The sequence below is a fragment of the Callorhinus ursinus genome, unplaced genomic scaffold (assembly GCF_003265705.2).
Source record: "Callorhinus ursinus isolate GAN/ISIS: 27379988/994484 unplaced genomic scaffold, GSC_fseal_2.0 scaffold12, whole genome shotgun sequence".
Taxonomy (NCBI): domain Eukaryota; kingdom Metazoa; phylum Chordata; class Mammalia; order Carnivora; family Otariidae; genus Callorhinus; species Callorhinus ursinus.
The window spans coordinates 79,156,619-79,178,827 of record NW_027397074.1 but is presented as its reverse complement, the minus strand read 5'-3'; the positions used below and the strand labels follow the sequence as shown (position 1 = coordinate 79,178,827).

General features: G+C 41.5%; 2 protein-coding genes and 1 long non-coding RNA gene across 6 annotated transcripts; 2 read left to right on the top strand and 1 right to left on the bottom strand.

Moving 5' to 3' along the window:
• Positions 1-1,707: 1,707 nt before the first annotated feature.
• LOC112810853 (serine protease 1) lies at positions 1,708-6,967 on the top strand. Of its 4 annotated transcripts, none has more exons than XM_025854719.2 (5): positions 1,708-2,225; positions 4,128-4,287; positions 5,072-5,325; positions 6,053-6,189; positions 6,714-6,967. In XM_025854719.2, exons 1-5 carry the CDS (start codon positions 2,186-2,188, stop codon positions 6,861-6,863), a joined length of 741 nt encoding a protein of 246 aa, XP_025710504.2. In that variant the 5' UTR covers positions 1,708-2,185; the 3' UTR covers positions 6,864-6,967. The 4 variants fall into 4 exon arrangements, with proteins under 4 accessions (XP_025710504.2, XP_073755396.1, XP_073755395.1 ...); XM_073899295.1 differs by lacking the exon at positions 1,708-2,225 and adding an exon at positions 2,754-2,925; XM_073899294.1 differs by lacking the exon at positions 1,708-2,225 and adding an exon at positions 2,754-3,126.
• Positions 1,997-2,686, bottom strand: LOC141373919 (uncharacterized). Its single transcript, XR_012380374.1, has 2 exons — positions 2,630-2,686; positions 1,997-2,288 (listed from the first exon to the last, which is right to left on the bottom strand). It is a non-coding gene; the product is annotated as an uncharacterized lncRNA (long non-coding RNA).
• Positions 6,968-15,192: 8,225 nt separating the features above from the next.
• LOC112810997 (probable inactive serine protease 58) lies at positions 15,193-21,621 on the top strand. The gene is made up of 5 exons (XM_025854913.2): positions 15,193-15,494; positions 16,307-16,463; positions 18,006-18,256; positions 20,807-20,943; positions 21,336-21,621. Exons 1-5 carry the CDS (start codon positions 15,455-15,457, stop codon positions 21,483-21,485), a joined length of 735 nt encoding a protein of 244 aa, XP_025710698.1. The 5' UTR covers positions 15,193-15,454; the 3' UTR covers positions 21,486-21,621.
• Positions 21,622-22,209: the final 588 nt, after the last annotated feature.

The window sequence follows — 22,209 nt, the reverse complement described above, 5'->3', positions numbered from 1 at the left end:
GACTGAAAATCATCACACTGCTCCCAGAGGGGTACACATTCCTTTGTGTCAAGTGTTTACTTGGGAATTTGTAGTTGATCCTAGATAATTCCCCTTATTTAGCGAGCCTCACACTTCCCCTTCCAGGAAGAAGGGGTCCAAGTGATAAAGCCCAGAATGCACCAGAGAGAATTCCCTGAAATATAGCAGCACACGAGTCAATTATTGTGGAAACTCTGCTCTAAAATGTTGTGTTTTTCATATGGACTAAGATCTCTGATGAGGTTCAGAGGATGTTCTAGGGTTGATACAGAATTATACATCTTCTAACACCTCAACATGAGGTGTCAGAATGGAAGATAATTGGGCAGGATGAGAAGGCTCTCCCTTCTTCATTCTGGGCCTGGCCCTTTCCATAGTTTCCTGATTTTTAGGGATCAGTGAAGGGCAACCACCTGCCGTATGTGTCATTCATTCAGTAGTTAATGAGTGCCTACATTGTCCTAACGTTCAAGGCACTTTCCCATGGCTATGGCCTTAGAAGCTACTTTGCCCATCTTTTTTCCTTAGATCAGTTGTTCCCAACTGGGAATGATTTTGACCCCAAGGGAACATTTAGCAATGTCTGGAGATATTTTGGTTATCACAACTGTGAGGAGGGGCTAGTGGTACTTGTAACTAAGACCAGGCACACTGATAAATACACCTCAGAGTGCAGGGCAGTCCCCACAACACAGAATTACCTGGCCCCAAATGTCAATTCTACCTTCTAGTTAATCATCTTTTTATCAGAAAAATTTCAAATGTAAAGGAAACAAACTACTTCAGGAGGGATGATTTGCTAAAGCAGAAGAAACATCCTGGTAGGCCATTCAGATGTGTGGGAGTAGAATCTGGTTATATGTAGTTAGACGTTAGTTCTTCCTGAGATTCACTTATTCTGGATACTTCTGCCATACCTCATTAATTATGACAACTGCTCCAGTAACACATTTCTTAGATTTTTCTAAGAATTCTATCTGCTCCCTAGAGTCATCCCTTCATTTGGTAGAGTTCAGATTGTTCTCCTTAATTATGTTTATGGTATCACAGTGGAGGACCCGACCCCTGAAATGAGGCTGCTTGAGTTTGAACCCTGTGTTGAGCCCTGAAGAGTATAAAACTTTGAGCAAAACATGTAATTTCTCTAAGCTTCACCCTCCCCATCTATAAAATGGTAAAAATTAGAACACTTATGAAGCAGTTGTAAGGATTGAATGAATTGATGTATATAAATCCCATCCACAGTGCCTGAGACATAGGAAGCACTCCATAAACTTCAATTCTATTATCATTGGCCAAGATTTCTGCATTATCATTGTGTCCAGAATGTGGTGAACTTATGGGGGAAGTGTTGTACAACAGTTAAGCACACAAACTCTGAAGCCAGATTTCCTGGGTTGGAAGCCTTACCCCACCATGTACTTGCTATGTGATTTTGGTCAAGTCTCCTGCAATTTTGTGTGCCTCGGTTTTCCTATATATAAAGTAGGGAGGGTAATAGGAACTTCTAGTGTTGTAATGAGAATTACTAAATTAATATATGCAAAGTTTTTGTATATGTAAAGTATATAGTAAGTTCTAGTAAATGTAAGTGATTTTTTCACTCTTCTGTCTAGATCAATCATAGCTTCAATTCAGAACAGTTTTTCTTTTCTCAAGGAAACAAGTTGTCCCTGTTAATAATGGAAAGTTAACCTGGCTATCCAAGGCCAGAGATACCACAAAAAATTATATAATAGTGAAAGAGTCAATGTTAATTAAACATCAAGGGGGTAGTGTCCAAGATGGTCCTTAAGATAAAAGTTCACAGTGAGACAACCAAGTGCCTAAGACTTTTGTCGGGAAACAGGACACCCATAGCCCCCGTCCATGACCTTACTCCAGCTTACTTTTCTCTTATGGGGAACACATCGCACCAGGTGGGATTATTACTTCAATTCCCATAAACTTCTGGAAAAGTAGACAAAAGCTAATGTTTAAATCTGATGCTGAATTATCTTCAATTTGGCACAGAATTGAATTCTAAATTTGGACTCGTGAGTTTCCGGTAAAATCACTTTTCTGGCACCCATGGCCATGGGTGTCGATGTCAAACCTGGAGGTATAAAGAGCTGTGGATGAGAAATGTTCATCACTCTCCCCAGTCCAGATCCAGAGAGCAATCATGAAGACCATCATCTTCCTTGCCCTGCTGGGAGCAACTGGTGAGTCTGTAATATTAAACGAATCAGTGGGTGTCCATGATGTATTTGTTTGCACTTTGTACTCTGAAAGACAACAATGAATTTTGAATAGAATCTCTGTATTCAAGAAGCTTAAAATATTGAAACAACAGCATATATAGTAGTCCCCTCTTTTCTGCAGCAGCTACATCCACCCCCGGTAGATGTCTGAAGCCACAGATAGTACTGAACCCTATATATACTATGTTTTCCCCCAGCATATACTTACGCATGATAAAGTTTAATTTACAAATTAGGCACAGTAAGGGATTAACAACAAATGTAGTAATAGCATAGAACATTTATAACAATGTACTGTAATAAAAGTTATGTGACTGTGCTCTTCTGCCTCTCTCTCTCAAAATATCTTATTGTACTGTACTCACCTTTCTTGTCATGATGTGAGATGATAAAATGCCTACGTGATGAGAAGTGGAGTGAATGACATAGGCATTGTGACATAGTGTGAGGCTATAATGACCTCTGGGGGACACATCAGAAAATGGATCTTCTGCTTCCTGACTCTTGTTAATCAAGGGTAACCAAAACCATGATAAGGGGGGACTAGAGTCCTACAAATGTCTATACATAATTAAATCTCCCTTGTGGGGGAAAGATGATAGTGAGCAAAAGTAATTAGCACAGAAAGTATAAAGAGACAGAAAGTGCCCTAAACTTCAAGGTAAAATCTGTGGAAAAAGAGAGAAAAGGAAAGGATAGTTAACATTAAGGAAATACTGTTTTGACCTTTCTAAGCACTTGAAATTAATAACTGAGAGTTAAAATTGGGACTAGTGAGTAGTCTGGGCTCATTGAAGAGGCTATGAGGGTCAGAGCCCACGTCTCCTCTGCACTGACGGGCATCTTCACAGGATCTTAACAGGTGAAGGTACTTCATTTCTCATGAATAAAAACTATGGGCTGGGTTTTACAACTTCTTTGCTAATGAAATCTCTCTGGTGTAAAATAACGTATCATTTAATCATCAAAGGAAAGAAAAATGTCTATTTCTGTCTTTTATACTACCAAATTTTATACGAATCTTATGATGAAAGTTTCCCCAATTAGACGGGTATAAATTCAATAACTTAGTCTATACATCTGGAAATGTCTTTCCCAAAATTACTTTAAAATATTTGAACAATAGGGTACATATAAACAATCATTGACTTTGAGAGCCATAGACATCTTAATAAATAAGTGGGCAAACTTCAGAATGCTGAATAAATTTTAAAATGTTGGAAAGATATCTGAGATAAGGGGTAACATTGGAAAGGAAACCACATACTATTCTATTAAATTATGTCATGAAAATTTTAGGCAGGAACTAAAAGAGAAATTGGGGGAACAAGAATAGAACACTCCCAATTCTTTCCAGGCTGGACCATTCTTAGGTGACTAGTAAAAGCTTCCTTTCTGTTACTTCATTGGGGTATCTAACCTATACCAACTACCAGAAATTAACATAAGCATGGTTACCGCAGAGCTTTACTGAACACCTATTTGCGTGTCTGCTGAGCAAAGTTTTGCACAAAAGTTTCTTTATGCCCTTAGAGAGTAATGTTCACGGCATTTATTACATAAAGAGTCTCTGACTGAGGTGTGTGTGTTGCGTATGTTAAAAACGGTATATTTATCAAATTTAAAGCATAAATTAAAAAATTAGATACTTATAATAGTATAAGTAGGGTATGTGTTAAAGGTATTGAATAATAAGATTTTGGAAAAAATCATGTAAAAATTATGTTATCACCATATTTCCTCATTATGTGTGAGAGGAAAACATTATCTACTTTCTTCTGGTTAATCCAGAAAAGCCTTGTGGTAAGTAGAAATTCCAAGATGGATCTGTTTAACTGATTGTTTCCAACTTTTCCTTGTCAGTTGCTTTTCCCATTGATGATGATGACAAGATCGTTGGGGGCTACACCTGTCAGAAGAATTCCGTGCCCTACCAGGTGTCCCTGAACTCAGGCTACCATTTTTGTGGTGGCTCCCTCATCAATTCCCAGTGGGTGGTGTCCGCAGCTCACTGCTACAAGTCGTAAGTAAACAATCCTCACATCCCTGTTCTCTCAGATCAACTCATGCCCCAACTCTGCCAAAGCACAATCAGGGTAAACTGCACAGTTACACTTGACGGGTGAGCATTCAGGTTCTAGGAGCCTCATCATTCCTCCCAGGGACTGAATGATGCATTGAGGGAAGTTTACATGGAAAGGTAAACTTAGAGTTCCTTGATGTCTTTCCAAATGATGGTACCAAAGACATGGGAGGGGAGCTAGTGAGTGATGAAATATACTTAGAACTGGCTTAAGAGCATTATCAATAAATAGTCCTAATCATGATAGCTCAATCAGGAAAAAAATGGCATATGGAGGTAATAACCCACATGAAGATTCCAGCAAACACTAAAAATAAGCACAATTCATTCTGCCCCCTTAAAATTGTCATGTCTCTGATTCCTGCCACATCTCCCTACAGTAATCGGTAATCTCAACCAGAGGAGGAGTAACAGGTGCTGAATAGTCACCACCAATTCCTGTTTCACCTCCCATGTTTTTACTGGCATCACTTAGTCATGGGAACTAAACATATCTAACTTTCTAACAAGATTGTGGGCTGTGAGTCTATACTGGTAGGGACACCCACCTAAGAGTTACTCTCACCTGCACCACGTCTGGTTGGGCTCCCTTTAGTGCACAATTACCTATGTGTGGAAATGCTTGCCGGGGATGGTGTTCGTGCTGACGCTCATAAATGGGGTGAACAGGGAAAGGGGAAACGCGCAAGTTGGCCCTCAAGGAGCTTTGCATCCTTTAATCCAGCCGAATCCGGGTGCATCTGGGAGAACACAACATCGCAGTCTCTGAGGGTGGGGAGCAATTCATCAATTCAGCCAAGGTCATCCGCCACCCCAAATACAACGAAAAAACTTTTGATAATGACATCATGCTGATTAAACTGAGTTCGCCTGCCACCCTCAACTCTCAAGTGTCTGCTGTCTCTCTGCCAAAATCCTGTGCGGCTGCTGGTACCAAGTGCCTCATCTCTGGCTGGGGGAATATCCAGAGTACTGGGGGTAAGTGTCACCTGGAACAAAAGCACCAACTCTGGAAATCCTAGAAGGGAAAGACATGTTGAGGGTCAGTTAGTCCAAATTGTCCCTCAAGGCAAGATTCCTAGAGGAGAGTTTGTAGATAGAAGGAGTCTTAGGAAGATTCCTTTGCTGGAAAACACAACAAAAATGAGCTATGATAAAGATGGCAGATATTCAATTGAAGTGTGATTAGTGATTTGCAAAGAAGTAGAAACTGAGGAGGTAAACAGAACAGACAGTTTGGGTACTGCCTGAAGTAGAGACCTGCTTGAGAAATAGTCTAGATTTTTTTTTTAAAGATTTTATTTATTTATCTGAGAGACAGAGAGTGAGAGACAGAGAGCACGAGAGGGAAGAGGGTCAGAGGGAGAAGCGGACTCCCCACTGAGCAGGGAGCCCGATGCGGGACTCGATCCCAGGACTCCAGGATCATGACCTGAGCTGAAGGCAGTCACTCAACCAACTGAGCCACCCAGGCGCCCAAGAAATAGTCTAGATTTGAGATCTGTAGTCAGTGATGCTAATGTCAGAGAGAACAACTTGTTGATTAAAACTGTTGGAAAGACTTTCCAGATAAAAGTTTTTCTTCCAAAATACAAGTTACTGGCCATCTGAGAGAGCAGGAAAGGTGGGGTTGGGGGAAGATTGGGAAAATTTTCTAGGAATCCTGTGGAAAATATTCTTCCATTTTTACTGTTCCACCCATCAGAAGAGTTTCCTGATGCCCTGCAGTGTCTTCAAGCGCCCATCCTCTCTGACAGCACTTGCCACAAGGCCTACCCTGGCAGGATCAGCAGCAACATGATCTGTCTGGGCTGCCGGCAGGGTAAAAAGGATGCTTGCCAGGTCAGTTTCTTTGTACTCGTTCCAGCGGAGCTTCTAGCCCTTCCACGTAGTTCCCTTTCCCAAAACACAGATTGAAAAGCTGTCTCTGGGATGGATTATAAGGGACCATGTATAGATTTGGGATCAGTGATAATTTTCTTTTTGAGACATTAATATCTAAGGCCAAGAATAAAAAGATACACAGAAGATGATGTACAAACAGGACATCCAGGTGCCATGCTGAGGAAGTATGTTGTAGAAGGAAGAGTTCTGATAAAAGCAGGGCAGCACTGCACTCACCAACCTCACCTCTTCTCGGCCCTGCATGCCTGCAACTAAGAAAAGAGCAGGAGCTAGAAGGAGGGAGGAGAAAGGAGAGGCATGCTGTCAGAGATTGAGAATTGGATTTCCAGGGGAAGGAACGGTGCTTCCTAGAGAATCAGCTACCTGGGAAAACGGACCCAGAGTAATGGAGAAACAGCATTTTGCCTTTCTTCCATCTTGGCATAGTTGAGAGTTCTTACTGTCTCTTCCCTCTTGTGCAGGGTGACTCTGGTGGCCCTGTGGTGTGCAACAGAGAGCTCCAGGGCATTGTCTCCTGGGGTATTGGCTGTGCTCAAAAGGGCAAACCTGGTGTCTACACCAAGGTCTGCAAATATGTGAGCTGGATTCGGCAGACCATTGCTGACAACTAAGCATGTAAGCATTTGCACCGATCTAAGCACCAATCTGTTGGTCAACTTCACCTTCCAACCATACCTAAAAACAGTAACTAAAATAAAAACATCTTGTTTCACATCGCATGTGTCCAAGAACTGTCCTTACTTAGTATTATGAATTTTCTCTTCAACCCGGCTTCTGAGTAAGAGGGTGTACATAGAATTGAACAATTACACAAAGATAGAAATGGAGAGGTTATGTCATGATTCATTTAGCCTGCTCAAAATGAATTTACTGATCAACTACTATCTGCTAGGCTCTGTGTGGTCCATTGATGATATAAGCATGGATAAGCTTAGAGGTCACTGGTACCATCACATTTTTGAACAGATGACGGCACCAAGGTGCAGAATGTGAAAATCAACAGCCCAAAGTCTTTCAGCAAGCTCATAGTCAGGTGGAGACCAAGCTCCAACTGTCCTGATTCCCGATGCATTGCCACAGCTGGGACACCATGGGCTCCTTCTGTGCTCTAATCTCTCTGAAACTCTGTGAGGCTAGATGAGGGAAACCACCAGGTGGAGAAATTTTTACAAATCACTGATGTCCTGCATTCTCCAAGGTTTTACCGGCTTATATATTCCAGTTCTCTAAGATCTTTCCTGTTTTCCCACTGGGGTTTTATTGCTATAGCAGCCATGATGTCTGCAAGCAATCCGCGCCCCTCTTCCACCAGCAGTCCCCCAAATCCCAGTCCAAATAATGTAGTATTTTGAACTTTAAGAAAAAGAAAGTGCAAATGCATGTACACTTGGGGTTTTTTTTTAATTTTTTAAATTTTATTATGTTATGTTAGTCACCATACAATAATAGATCTATTACATCCAGTTCATAGAAGATTTGTCTACAGAGTTCGTTTGGAGTACAGGTCCCAACACATGATTCCTGTGCATATCTGGTATAGATCCAGGAAAAAGATATCATGGGATCTGAGCATGGAAACACTGGAGCAGGTGGAGGAGGTTTGAAAGGGGGAAATGTTCACGACCTCAGGAATAAGCTGAAGAAGGGATATTGTCTTAGTTTAGACTGCTATAACAAAAATGCCATAGCCTAGGTGGCTTAAACCACAAACTAATTTCTCATGGTTCAGGAGGCTGGGAAGTCCAATGTGCCACGGAAATAGTGGGAGCCTCCTTCCTGCCTTGTAGACAGTGGCCTTCTCACTGTGTCCTCACATGGCAGAGAGAGGGCTCTAGTCTCCTCTTATAAGGACACTAATCCCATCACGGGGGCTCCACCTTTATGACCTTATCTAAACCTTGTAAAGGCCCTACCTCCTAACTCCATTCCACTGTGGATTAGGGTTTGAGCACATGCATTTGGTGAGGGGACACGAACGTGCAGTCCATACCGGGTATCTTGGAAGAGGAAAGTATGGCAAGGTACACACCCCATTACCAAATCTCTATTCCTCCATAACTCTGGATGGCACATGCATAGGGAGCAGTCCTGAGCCCTTAATATCACCTTGTCAGTGCCTCCAGGGTGGAGCCCAAATTCCTTAGCCTTGCATTCAAGGCTCTTAACTATTTGGTCATAACTAAGCTGTCCTGTCTTATTTCCAGAGTTCTCATTGAGTTGCTTTTATGTTTGCATAGAGCCTAAATTAATTTCATCTATAACTCTGCTTTGTTAAAATCCGTAGCTTTAGATCTACCTTAACTAAACGTCACAGGCTTCTCTCCAGAAACAAATGAGCTTAAAGATTCTCCTGTTTCAGGGGTACCTGGCTGGCTCACTTGGTACAGCATGCAACTCTTGATCTCAGGGTCATGAGTTCAAGCCCCATGTTGGGTGCAGAGATTACTTTAAAAAAAAAAGATTCTCCAGTTTCTTTTGAAATGCTTTCTATTCCTCTCCATCACCACCACCCACATACACCTCTCCACCTCAGCACAAGGAGAGTGCAGATTCAGAGATCCGACAGGCTAAGTGAGATAGATAAAAGATCAGAGATCAGGGCAGGCTCAAAGAGAAGTATGAAAAAAACAAACAAATCCTATTTCTTGATACCATTCAATAGACTCTTTTCAGCCTCTCTTGTCACTTTCTGTCTCTTGTCTTTTTAAAATCTGACTCCTTGTAGTTTGTAAATTTGTAATAAAATTAAAATGCAAAGTCTGTATACTCTTTGACCCAGCAACTTCACTTCTAAAACTCTATCCTAGTAAAACATGGATATAAAAACAAAAACAAAGTATAAATGGGAGTGTAGCATTCAGAGTCATTCGGTTGCAAGGAATAGAATATCCAACTCATTTGGTCTTTAAAAATGCACCAGTGGAAACTTAGAAATGGGGAAGGCTTCAAGGATGTTTTGATTCAACAATGCAAAAATGTCAAGGACCCAACTTATTCTGGGCTCTGCCCTGTGCATTACTGTCATTTCCTGTCATTACTGTCAGTTTATACTAGGGATAAAGCCTTGCGATCAAAATGGCCCTCGGGGCCCTATTTTCCCTCTTCTGTATCCAGGGAGAGAAATAAACAAAGTTGCTCCCAGTAGATCTAGAAAGCTGCTTTCCCAGATGCCCCTGGCAGACATCATATTGTGTGTCTTTTGCTGAATTTGGTCACTTGCACAACCCTGAGACAACAATCAAATGGGATTATGCTGATTAATTTACAATGGAGTGACATGGCGTAGCATCAGAGCAAGGGGTGGACTTCTCGTTCTGCAAGAAATTTGGCCTACTTGGTATATGTTTGGTTAACTGACTAGTTATAAGGGTAGTTACCAAGAGAAGGAGGAGTGGATGTTAAGGAGGCAGCCACAGTCTCTACTAGAGCAATCTAGGGTGCTTATCGATATATTATCTATGAAATGCTGAAAATCCAGAAACAACTAAAATATCCATTTAATAGATGATTGATTAAATAAACCTGGCGTGTCCCTCAGTGGAAACAATGTAACTCTTCTCTTCATATATTCAACCACTTACTCAATGAATACTTACTGAAGACCTACAATGTGCTGACCCCGTTTTATGCACTAAGGATACAGCAGAACAAAACAGTCAAAACCCTACCCTCACGGTATATACATTTTCACTTGGTAAATAGAAAAGAAATAAATAGAGACTGTGGAATGCAATGCTGATCCATGCAAATGCTGTAGGAAAAGCAAACGGGATAAAGGGGTGGGAGACTGTTTCATTGTTTGTGTATAACACCCAGTGCTCCATGCAATATGTGCCCTCCTTAATACCCATCACTGGGCTAACCCATGGAACACACATCAAAAATAATGATGTACTGTTAGTGACTAACATAACATAATAAAAAAAGGGGGTGGGTGACTGGAAAGCATAGACCTGCTTCTAAAGTACAATGGACCTTTGAACAATGTGATGGTTGGGGCACTAACAGTCTGCATAGTCAAATATTCTTGTATAATTTATGACTCCCCCAAAACTTAACTACTAATAGCCTACTGTTGGCCAGAAGACTTACTGATAATGTAAACAGTTTATTAACACGTATTTGGTATGCTATATGTACTACATACTATATTCTTACCATAAAGTAAAGTAGAGATAAAACGTTATTAAGAAAATCATAAGGAGGGGTGCCTGCGTGGCTCAGTTGGTTGAGCGTCTGCCATCGGCTCAGGTCATAATCTGAGGGTACTGCGATGGAGTCCCACATCAGGCTCCCTGTTCATCAGGGAGTCTGCTTCTCCCTCTCCCACTGCTACTCCCCCTGCTTGTACTCTCTCTCTCTCTGTCAAATGAATAAATAAAATCTTAAAAAAAAAAGAAAATCATAAGAGAAAATACATTTGCAGTTCTGTAAGAAATCCACATATAAGTGAACCCCCACAGTTCAAACTCATGTTGTTCAAAGGTCAACTGTGTAATCAGAGAAACACATAAAAAGACCTATGAAAACAGGGGCTCGCAGGTGGCTCAGTTGGTTAAGCGGCCAACTTGATTTTGGCTCAGGTCACAATCTCAGGGTCCTGGGATCAAGCCCTGTGTTGGGCTTAGCAGGGGGTCTACTTGAGGATTCTCTCTCGCCTTCTCCCTCTGCCCCTCCCCCCTCTCATGGTCTCTCTCTCTCTCTCTCTCTCACTCTAAAATAAATAGATCTTTTTTTAAAAAACACCTATGAAAACATACTACAATTTAGAATAAAAAGCCACTTTGTAGAGTCAGAAGAGATATCTCTCAACAACATTGAATATATGAATATCTACACATAAATACCTAATTCATAATTCAGTAAAATCCAGGAAGTCATCGTATCTTTGGGGCAAAAATAAGGAAATATATAAAGAGGTAACAATCTGAAATTAGGAACAACTGCCTAGAGAATGAACTATTGGGATTTCATCAAGATAAAAAGCTTTTGCACAGCAAAAGAAACAGTCAACAAAACCAAAAAACATGGTTTTTTTCTTGCCATGTCTAATCATAGTAACAATTGAGTTTACTTATCACTTGCTCTTGAAAACTCTAAGATGACTCTCAACTGTCAACCTCATGGTTATGACCTTTCATAGCTATGTAAAGTAAAGCAATATCTGTACATAGAAGTTTAGCTCTTTGTGTAAAATTTTTTTTCATATAGGATAGATAGCTCTTTGTATAAGTATTTTTTCTCAAATAGGATAGTTAGGCTTGGTGGAAGTTAACTTCATATTGGTACACACCATAATCCACTTATTAGTTTTTCCATTAACAAGCAAAGAATTTCAGCATATGCTCGAGATGAATTCATCTGAGGAAATTTTCTTTAATAAGACAGATAGAAACCTCTCAAACCCTAGAAATTTTATTTAATTCATTATTTAAATGGGAACTATTCTCATCATTCATCTTTTATAGCAACTGATTTTGGTATTGACGTAAAATTTTCAAAGTCCTTTATTTATTTTTTAAAGATTTCATTTATGTATGGATGCATGTATTTATTTATTTATTTGACAGAGAGAGAGAGAGAGAGAGAGAGAGAGCACAAGCAGGCAGAGCGGCCGGGAGAGGGAGAGGGAGAAGCAACTCCCAACTGAGCAGAGAGCCTGACGTGGGGCTCAATATCAGGTCCCTGGGGTCATGACCCGAGCTGAAGGCAGACGCTTAACTAACTGAGGACCAAGAACCCCAAATTTTCAAAGGCCTTTAAAAAAATAAAGATATTTACTTACTATCTTAGTATTATTTTAGTTGTATTTTTAAAAGTCAATTAAGAAGTTCTGTCTCATTGAATGGATACAAATACAAAGTCTTTATTCAGTCTTAGAGATACTCATGTATTCTGAGTAGCTCAGTCTTATCATCGTCTATTTGTACCCCATCTCAGCCATGGGCTTTGCCTAACTATAGTCTTACCATATGATCCAACAATTGAGATGAAAACTTATCTCTACACACAAAACTGCATATGGATGTTTATACCAACTTTATTTGTAAATGTCAAAACTTGGAAGCAACCAAGATGTTCTTCCATAGGTGTATTGATAAATAAACTGTGGGACACCAAGCCAATGGAATATGATGCAGCACTAAAAAGAAATGATCAATCAGGCAACAAAAAAACATGGAGGAAACATAAGTGCATATCACTAAGGGACAGAAGCAAACAGAAAAGTTTACATATTATACATATTACATGATTCCAAAGATAGGACATTTTGGAAAAGGCAAAACCATGGCATCAATAAAAAGACCAGTAGTTTCCAAGGGCTGGAAGTCGGGGAAGGTGTGAATAGGCAGAGCCCGGAGGACTTTTAGTGCAGTGAATATACTCTATATGATACTCTAATGATACATGTCATTCATTATACATTTGTCCAAACCTATGGACTATACAATGGCAGGAAGAGTGAACACTGTGGTAAACTATGGACTTTGAGGGGTAATAGTGTGTCAGTGTAGGCTCATCCATTGTAACAAATGGACCATTCTGGTGGGGATGTTGCTGATGGGGGAGGCTATGCACTGGTGAGGGCACAGGGTGTATGGGAAATCTCTGTACCTTCCTCTCAATTTTGTTGTCAACCTAAAACTGCTTGCACTTAAAAAAAAGTCAAAAAATTATTAACTTGAGGGAAAATTATAGAGAATGGGCAGAGCAAAAAGCATTGCAATGCTGGGTGTGCTAATAGTGGACAATGCTAAATGGAGTTATAATTAGTGAGTTTTTATTGTTGTTTCATATTTCTATTGTTTCTTTCCCCATATTGTTCTCAATAAACATGTAATAGATTTTACAGAGCAGAAATATTGTTTGTTTTTGGGTGAAAATCACAAAACTTAGTAGCAGCCCTTACCACCTTAAAAAGACTCTTCACCCACATTCATGCCCAAGAAGGAAGCCAGCGGAGAATGAGTGCGGATAAGGCAGGCTGGGATTACTGACCAGCTCCACCCTCACCCTCCCACATCTGTTCAGAGTCTCACATTTGTCACTGGGTGTCACAAGCGAAACATATTTACAACGAAAGGGGATACTAATTTATTTTGGTGGAGAGAGCTGTATTAGACTGGGGACACCAGGTGCTCCAGATGCCCATGGTGTTCACTAATCTCCAGTCCCTGACTTTAGGAGCAGTGTGCCCCAGGACAGTGCTGAGCCAAAATACACAGTTCTGTGAACCAGAGACATATTGAAGGTTTATTCCTTCTTAGTATTCAGGATTCATTCCTCATTGCTGCGGAGGTGAAAAATATAATCATCATCATCATCACCATCATCATCATCACAACCAGTACTTATTAAGCTTTTTCAATGTGCCACACCATTCTTATATGCTTTTAAGTAATATTCAATCCTCACAACTACCCTATGAAATAGGTACTAATATTCCTCCCTACATGAAGCTTAAGAGGTCAACTGTTTTTTTTCAGGATATACAGTTAGTTAAGTCTTGCCGTCAGAAATCAAATCCTAGAAGCTGGACTCCAGAGTCCATGCTCTTCACCACTATGGAGGACTTTGTGACAATTTTCAGACATAGGGGAAGAAAGGCATCCCCAGAACCCTGGAAATTATGGAGATACTAAAGTCACAGGTATTTCATTTAATAAGCATTTACATAGCATTTCCTATTTGGCATTAGAACTCACTGTCGTAAGAACTTTATAATTAGAAAATCTGAACAGATCAGTGAGGAGTACAGATTGACTCAGTAATCAAAACCCCCAACACAGAAGACCCCAGGGCCAGACGACCTCACTGGCAATTTCTACCAAACATCTAACGAGGAATTAACACCCATCCCTCTCAGACTCTTCCAAAAAACCGAAGAGGAGGGAACACTTCCAAACTCCTTGTATGAAGCCAACATGAGCCTGATACCAAAGCCAGAGAGGGAAGGACACTACATGAAAATTTAGACCAATATCCCTGATGGAACCCACTATTTGTTTCATATCCCTGCAGTGGTGGGTAGTCAGGAAGTTGTCATGTAAGGCTAACTTACAAACAGGAGTGTAGCTCATTGAAGAGTAATAAAAGTCAAAGAAAAAACTGAACAAGTAAGAAGACTGATTTTATTCAGATTATTGCAGGAAGAGTACCCCAGATCCAAAGATCAGAGTGTCTCAGCAGGATGGTTTTGCCTTAAGACTTCTATAGGGAGAAAGAAACAAGTTACAGGTGGGGAGATTTGTCATTGAGAAAACCAATTGTTTTGAAGTCAGGGGACTTCTCAGCCAGCTGAACAAAAAGAGTTTTCTCTGTGTCTAGCCAGTTTCAGGGGAAAAACGAATTCTAAGCTTAGCTAGTCATTCATGAGACAAAGAATGGGGAGTTGGGAGGCTGTGTTCTGGCTACCTCAGCAAGGTGCAAGTAAAAGGGGAAAGGTCTGTGTTTGTTCTTGTCACAGGTAAACAAGGAAGTCATCCCGAGTTATATGGGAGCCACGAGAAAGAGTGGACAAAGTCTCTAGTAACTCCTGTATGAAAGTGTAGTTCTTTGTGGTAAGCCATTTCCCTGAACACAAAATTCCGAGGATTTTTAACAGTCACTGTTTTCTGGAAGCACAAGGCTCAGATAAAGTTCAACAAGTCAGAGGAAATCCAGAGATTCAGTCTGAGTCCTGACTTTTCCAATAAATTCCATGAGGACCACAGCTTCCTCATCATGAAAATGGGGGGCAGGGGATGATTTATTAAATGTATTTCATATCTCAGTGTTTGGTAAGTCTCTGAGAATGGCAGAGGGGCCCTTTAGAAGAAGGGAGATGGCAAATGAGGGCAGAGAGAGGGGGGACACAGTCACAAAGGGAGGAGGGGACAACAAAAAAGGCCATGTCACAGAGAGGGAGGAAAAGTGTCAGCAGATACATCAGGACTCCTGAGATATTTGGGATCAGAGAAGAGACATTAGGCGCTTGAATTGGTCTGCTCCTTCCTTTTCCACCCCGCATCAGAGACAGCACCCAGCTGGGCCTTATATAAGTGGGTTTTGAGCAGCACTAGTCTCAAGATCCTTGCTCTTCCCTGTAAGCCCCAGTTAAAGCTTCGGTCCAGCTGTCCTGGCCAAGGGCACTTGGACTAAAGACTGGGACTATTTACAGCTTTATCCAACTAGTGTGCTCCTGGCAAGACTGCTGGCTGCCATGAAGCCCTGCCTCATTTTAACTCTCCTGAGCATAGCTGGTGAGCAGCTGGCCTTGGCCTCCTGGAGAGGGATAGGGTGGTGCAGGGGAGGGTGGGGTGGTCAGAAGGGGAAGCAGGCAGCCACAACTGAAGAGACAGGAAGGGGTGGGCATTTCCTTCAATTCACTGTTGAAGGAAACAAAGGGAACCACTCCCTCTGCCTGACTTACCCCATCAGGGTACTCTCACAGTCCCTCTGAGGCCTGTGGGCATGGTGGGATAAGTCACTGTAGTGCTCTACTCTCTCCTGAGACTCGAGTGTGTGATTCTTTAGACTGCCACTTTTCCTGCCCAGCCATGTTGCCCTCTGTCTGGGCAGGTGGACCCAGAGGAGTAGGCAGGGAAGGCAAGTAGGCTGCATGCACTAGAAGCCTATGGCCCTGCCCCAAGCCTTTCCATCCCTCTCACTGCCAAAGTCAGGTGGTATGTAATTATGACTTCCATGCTTAGTTGGCAAAAGTTAATTAAAAATACTGTTTTGAAAGAAATAATGGTTTGAAAGGAATAATTCCTTATCCACCCCCCCATTTTTGTAATATACCACACTGCCAATCAGGGTTTCTGATCGGCTCATGAGTTAGTTACACAGAATTTTAATATATTTCCACCTCAAGCAAAGACATGTGTCAATGTCCCTAACCTATATACCATCGGTGACATGTTCCCTCAGATTTTTAAAAAGATGTTTAAAATAATTTGAAGTCCCTGGTATTATCTTTAAAAACCTTAGGTCAGAAAAAACTACCCTCGCCAACTCTTGCCTCTCATCCTGTTTGACTCTCTTTCCACCTGTGACCCCACCAATTCTTTAGGAGTTGTTCTGGCCAGAGACTCTAAAGATGATGACCTGAACTTACCAGAAGATTTTACTATTCCTTACATGGTCTATCTGCAGTCCAGCTCAGAACCCTGTGTGGGATCTCTCATTCACCCTGAATGGGTACTGACGGCTGCCCACTGCCCCTTACCGTAAGTATCCCTTTGTTCCTGGGAGCTGGGAGGGATTTGTTCAAACAAAAGCAGATCTGGTGGGGCATCCCAGCAAGTCTTAATTACATCCTAAGGGAACTAGAAGACCAGGGAAGAGAGAGGATCTCCTTCCCAATAGGGAAAATAATACCAGTTTGGGTGGTTTAAGAGGAGATCGATAGGAAGGTGTCAGGAGAACTTTCATGGAGAATAAATAATACTCATTCATTCAACATATTATTGGGCATTTACTATGTGCTAGGAACTGTTTAATGCACTGAGAAAAGAGCAAGGGAACAAGATGAAAATAAATTTTCTCTCCTGAAGCTTACATTCCAGTAGAGGACATAGGCCAAAACAAATAAACACCCAAAAATAAAACACCAAAAGAGTGGCAAGCTGTAACATACAGGAATGAAACCAGAGGTCTGCTTTAGTTAGGCTGGTCATGTCAGGCCTCTTTCAAGAGATGAGACCAACAGGAAGAGGAGGAGGCAGCTGAAGGCATAAAGCCTGGGGAACATTGAGGGGACAGGGTACATAGAGTCCCTGAAGTAGTGAAGGTATTAGGTCAATTCGAAGACCAATGTGGACTGTAGTGAATAGGAGAATGGCCACAGTTGAGGGGAAGAGTCAGGCAGAAGCCACAGGAAGCAGGGAGCAGGAGAAGCATAAGGGAGCACTGCACAAAATCCTGCTCTCCCTCATAGATCTGCCTCCCTGCCGTGACTGCATAAGAATGTGCTGTGGGACTGGGACCTAGTCACAGTTTTAGGAGCCTACTACAAGGCTCATTTCAAACTCAGAGCTCTCAGCCACCTGGTCATTAAAGACAATTTATTCAAGCACAGATGGACCCCCTGCTCTGCACATGATAAGACATACAAAGGAAAGATAGTTCATCCCCTCCAAGAATGGGAGTTGGAAAACTTGATGTTCTTTTCTCAGCCAGATCTAGTGCATGAACTGTTTTTGGTAGGAAATGGTGCTTGTATCCGTGGCATGACTGGACTCCTGGTGATGGAGTGGGTGTGTCTGAATGTGTCCAGGAAATATAACAGAAAATCATAATGGGAGCCCTGATAGGCTAAGAGCCTTGGGGATCAATGATAAAGAAGGTAGCACATTGTAAATATAGTGACATGGGCTTGAGAGGAGCTAGGAGGGACCTAAGAATATCCAGAAATGAAGGGTATGATATACTTGCTCAAGTGCTGCTTGAAGACAACGTGGTGTAGGCACATCTCTATTATCTGCCTGGTTAGATTTTCCAATTCTTAGTAACAATAATAAAACTAGACTGTAACAGTGTGCTCTAGGTGGCAGATACATGTCAGATTTTACCTATATACCAACCCTAGACCCTAATACAACAAGCCCGTAAACTACTAGTACAATCTGTCAGACCAAAGCAGGTCACTTCAGTTCTCAGGTATGAGAGAGAAAATGAAGACGACTGGGGAGGTCACTTCTGACCTTTGTTGCCATTCTGACATTCTGTGACCTGCTCTTTCTCACCTTCCTGCTCTCTTTCTTCCAAAGGGTTAAAATCCGACTGGGAGTTTATCAACCCAGCATCAGAAATAAGAAAGAGCAGATACGGAATTACTCACTGATTATCCCCGCCCCTGAGTTCAAGGCACAGTCACTGGAGAATGACCTGATGCTGATAAAACTCTCCAAGGCTGCTGTACTCAACTCCCATGTGGGGACCATAGCCATATCTATGGAGCCCTTGACATTTAACGATTCCTGCTTTATCCCAACCTGGACTTGGAATGAATACAAAAACCGTAAGTGTTTGACTCTTTGTTCTTCATCCTGAGGAGGTTTTGGAGCTGGGGAAAAAATATGGAGGGATATACCTGAAGGGAATGGTTGCCATGAGGTAATGTTCTTGAACCTACAGTGATTATTTCCAGGACCTTATCCTACCAAGATTGGAAGCCAAGGGATATCACTCAGAGACTGATACAGGGCAGCCAATCTGACACCAATGAATGGACCAGGCAGCACCTCTCCTATCTCTAGAACATTCAAGACTAGAGTCCAGGGAACTGAATTCAGATAATGATGGAGGAACTAAGAGTCCTCACTCTAAAAACAGTATCAAGGCATCCTGTGGGAGGCTGGCTACTATCTCATTGACAGCTGCTAAAAGTCCACCAAATAATTCATCCAACAGCAGCGGGAAAAACAAAAACAGAACATATGGTGAGGTGACAGAGGACACTTCCCATCCCCTGCCACAGACAACCCAACCTATGTTGATGGTGATTCACTCAAGTGGACCCTGAGAGATGAGTGTAGCTGAGGGAGCTCTTCCTACCCAAGAGTGCAAATCTTACACCTACTGCTTCACCCAAGAGTTTCCCCTCAGAGGTGGACACCAGGGCATGCACAGGGGAGTTGATTATGACATACTGTTGGTGTCTCTCTGGCCTGAATGACCTCTGAGAAAAATTGCCACAGACCCTGTTGCAGGCACGCATGCCTCCAGCCTCTGAGCTCTGTTGGCATGGGAAGAGAACATCTGGTCTACTTACTCTGAGCATGTTTTACCAAGGGCACTTCATGAAGAAAGTTGTTTTCTTACTCATTTGTTGGTCGTTGGTGGGTCTTTACTTCATGTGGCTGCTAATAAACCATTATACTCTCTTTTGGGATTGTCAAAGGATGATGGGGCAACCACTCAATATCTGAAATGAAATGATAAAGCTAAATTTATTAATGATTATAATAAGGGAGAACAAACCTGAGCAGATACCAGTCTTACTGAGCAGAGCAGAGTACTGGACCTAGATAGGGATTGGGGGAAGCTTTTGGTACAGAGATTGGAGGACTTTCAGAGGCTTAAGGGGGCTGACATCTGTAGGGGCATGGTTGTTGTTCATTGCTTGGCACTTTGAGGCATGTTTATTGCAGGGGTTCTGATTGGCTGACTTTAAAAAGTGACATTGATTATCTTGATGAAGTTGTGTTCACTGAGGCAACTGTCATGACATTAATCAGGTTTAAACCCTGCACTGATGGCCACAGAACAATCCATCTGTCCCATAAAAACAATACAAAGTGGAAACTTTTATATTCTCAGGACTTGGCAACTTGATTTTTAATTCAGAAGCAACATTTCTGGAAATCTAAGTGAATATATTTTCTGAACAAATCAAAGTTTATGATTTTTATCCTTGACTTTCAAATCTTATTCAAAGTAATTGCAAAAGTAATTTATCACATACTGTTTGAAAACAAAATAAAATCATACAAAGGTTTTGTCACATGGGTTCTGCATGTCAGAATCATAGTGACAAACTAATTCTGTAAGCTCTTTGGTGCAAGGGTTTGGATACTTATTAGGAATTCATTATTTCAAGTGCTTAGTTACTTTCACCTCCTTATTCTACACATTTCAACTCCCATAAAAACTTAAAACTGAACATAATTCCCCTCTATCTTTTCTGACTTGACACTTTCTGTTTTAGGACATTAGGTTGGATACACTATCAGAAAAATCCTGCTCTGTAAGTAACACTTAGGGTTAGTTTGAACAATCTCTAATCAGTTTTTTGTTTCCTTCCTCCTTGTCACTCCCCACCAGATATTAGAATTATATAATACCTTGGTTAGAATCCTTGCATTCTGAGGTTAACAGTAGAGTAACAATTGCAATGAGGGAGACGAGCACTCTGACTTCTTCGGGGGAAATATGTATGTATACTTATACATACACATACACACACTTATAAATAATCCATTTATAAACAATCTATTTCATTAAAAAAGCAGCTCTGGACACATTAAAAATAGTTTTCTCCCTTTATGATGTAAAGAAGTTGGGCGCCTGGGTGGCTCAGTCCTTAAGCATCTGCCTTTGGCTCAGGTCATGATCCTGGAGTCCCAGGTTCAAGTCCCACATTGGGCTACCTGCTCAGCAGGGAGTCTGCTTCTCCATCCAACCCTCACCCCATTTGTGCTCTCTTTCTCTCTCTCTCAAATGAATAAATAAAATCTTAAAAAAAAAAAGTTTAAATGTAAAGAAGTTGAAGTAGGTGCCAAATATAAAGGCTTCTTAGGGACAATGGCTTTGTGTCTGTCAGTTTTCATGGCCGTTTATAATCTTCTGGCAGGTTTTCAAAGGTTTCTAAATTAGGCAGAGGAGAGGGAGAATGACAGATCTGATGTCTGATATAAGAACGTCATGTTCTGAATCTGCTGCTCCAACGTAGATACTGAATGAGAATCCCAAATAGGATGGAATGTGTTTACAAAGTAGGGAGCCATCACAGGAATATGTGTGACAAACAGATTAACTGTGGACTTCATTTGTCTTTTTTTCCCCACAGTTAGTGACCCTGACATCCTGACTTGGATAAACCAACCTTCTCATCCCTTTGATGACTGCAGGAATATGGCAGGACAGAGAATGGCAGTGCACATCATGTGTGTGGGACAACCTTTAAACATCATATCTAAAGCTAAGGTATCTTTCCTTTCTTCAGATAGAAAGATAGAAGGGGTCCATGAAGAGGAGAGGTGATTGTGGAAAATCAAATGGTGCTCATCCAAAAGGCCTGGAGTCCCTCTCTTCTCCCTCCTGGTCTTTTGGGTTGGTCATTAATTCCTGTTACTTAATTTTACAGTTCTGGGTAGAACTATTTGTCCTTTCTCCTCCTGTTTGCATTCAGGTTGGGCTCAAGCTTGAACCAAGAGAGGTGAGATCTAGGTGGATGTGAAGACAGGGTTGTTACCTTTCAAGAAAAATGAGTCTAGTCCTTTAGATGCCTCTGAGACTATAGTATGCCATGTCTTGGGATTTATTCTTTTTCCATGAGGACAAAGCAACATTGACCTCCTGTTCCCTCTCTCTGGTAGGAAGTCTCAGCTGCTCCAGCCATCTGCAATGGGAGGCTGCATGGAATCTTGTCCTGGGACAAAGGAAGTGTCACCCTGGGAAGTGAAGGGTTCTTCACAGAAGTTCATCACTATGCAAGATGGATCATGAAAATTATTAATACCCACTGAGGCGCTCCATTCCTCTGTCCCCCAGGGCAACATCTTCACGATTTCTATACTGAATTCACAACTCTCTTGATCTTTCTTTTCTTGGACGTAATCCAAATAGAAAACATTCAGTAAAAAAAATGACATGAAGAACTCATGCTGTGACCCCTGATCTCTTTATACGTTAACTGCAAGCATGATGAGAAACATTGCAACATACCCGCCATGTGTTCATTCCTTTCAAAAAGTATTGAGCTATCAGCTGCTTAGCAGACATTGCATATGCTAGGGATACATGAGAGAATATGACTTATGCTTGGCTATCAAGCAGCCGATTATAACACCTTCTAACTATTGTTAAAATGGAGATGAGAAATAAGGTTCAGGAGAGCAGAGAAAAAAACATTCCAGGTGTCAGAGCCAGGGGACATTTCACCAAATAGGCAGACAAATTAGAGGAGAATATTGTAAATCTGAGGGAACAGTTAAGTAAAAGTCAGAAAAGATAAAAATGTGGCATGTTCTGGAAAATATACCTAAATAAATAATACTGGGGTGCCTGGGTGGCTCAGTTGGTTGGGCGACTGCCTTCGGCTCAGGTCATGATCCCGGAGTCCTGGGATCGAGTCCCGCGTCGGGCTCCCACCTCGGCGGGGAGCCTGCTTCTCCCTCTGACCCTCTCCCCTCTCATGCTGTTTCTCTCTCTCTAGCTCTCTAATAAATAAATAAAATCTTACAAATAAAT

Excerpts from the sequence above, each read along its gene's own strand:
- LOC112810853 (XM_025854719.2), top strand. The coding sequence starts at position 2,186 with ATGAAGACCATCATCTTCCTTGCCCTGCTGGGAGCAACTG. Across the intron at positions 5,326-6,052 it reads GAATATCCAGAGTACTGGGG|AAGAGTTTCCTGATGCCCTG; the intron begins GTAAGTGTCACC and ends TCCACCCATCAG. Across the intron at positions 6,190-6,713 it reads GTAAAAAGGATGCTTGCCAG|GGTGACTCTGGTGGCCCTGT; the intron begins GTCAGTTTCTTT and ends CCTCTTGTGCAG.
- LOC112810997 (XM_025854913.2), top strand. The coding sequence starts at position 15,455 with ATGAAGCCCTGCCTCATTTTAACTCTCCTGAGCATAGCTG. Across the intron at positions 16,464-18,005 it reads GCTGCCCACTGCCCCTTACC|GGTTAAAATCCGACTGGGAG; the intron begins GTAAGTATCCCT and ends TTTCTTCCAAAG. Across the intron at positions 20,944-21,335 it reads ACATCATATCTAAAGCTAAG|GAAGTCTCAGCTGCTCCAGC; the intron begins GTATCTTTCCTT and ends TCTCTCTGGTAG.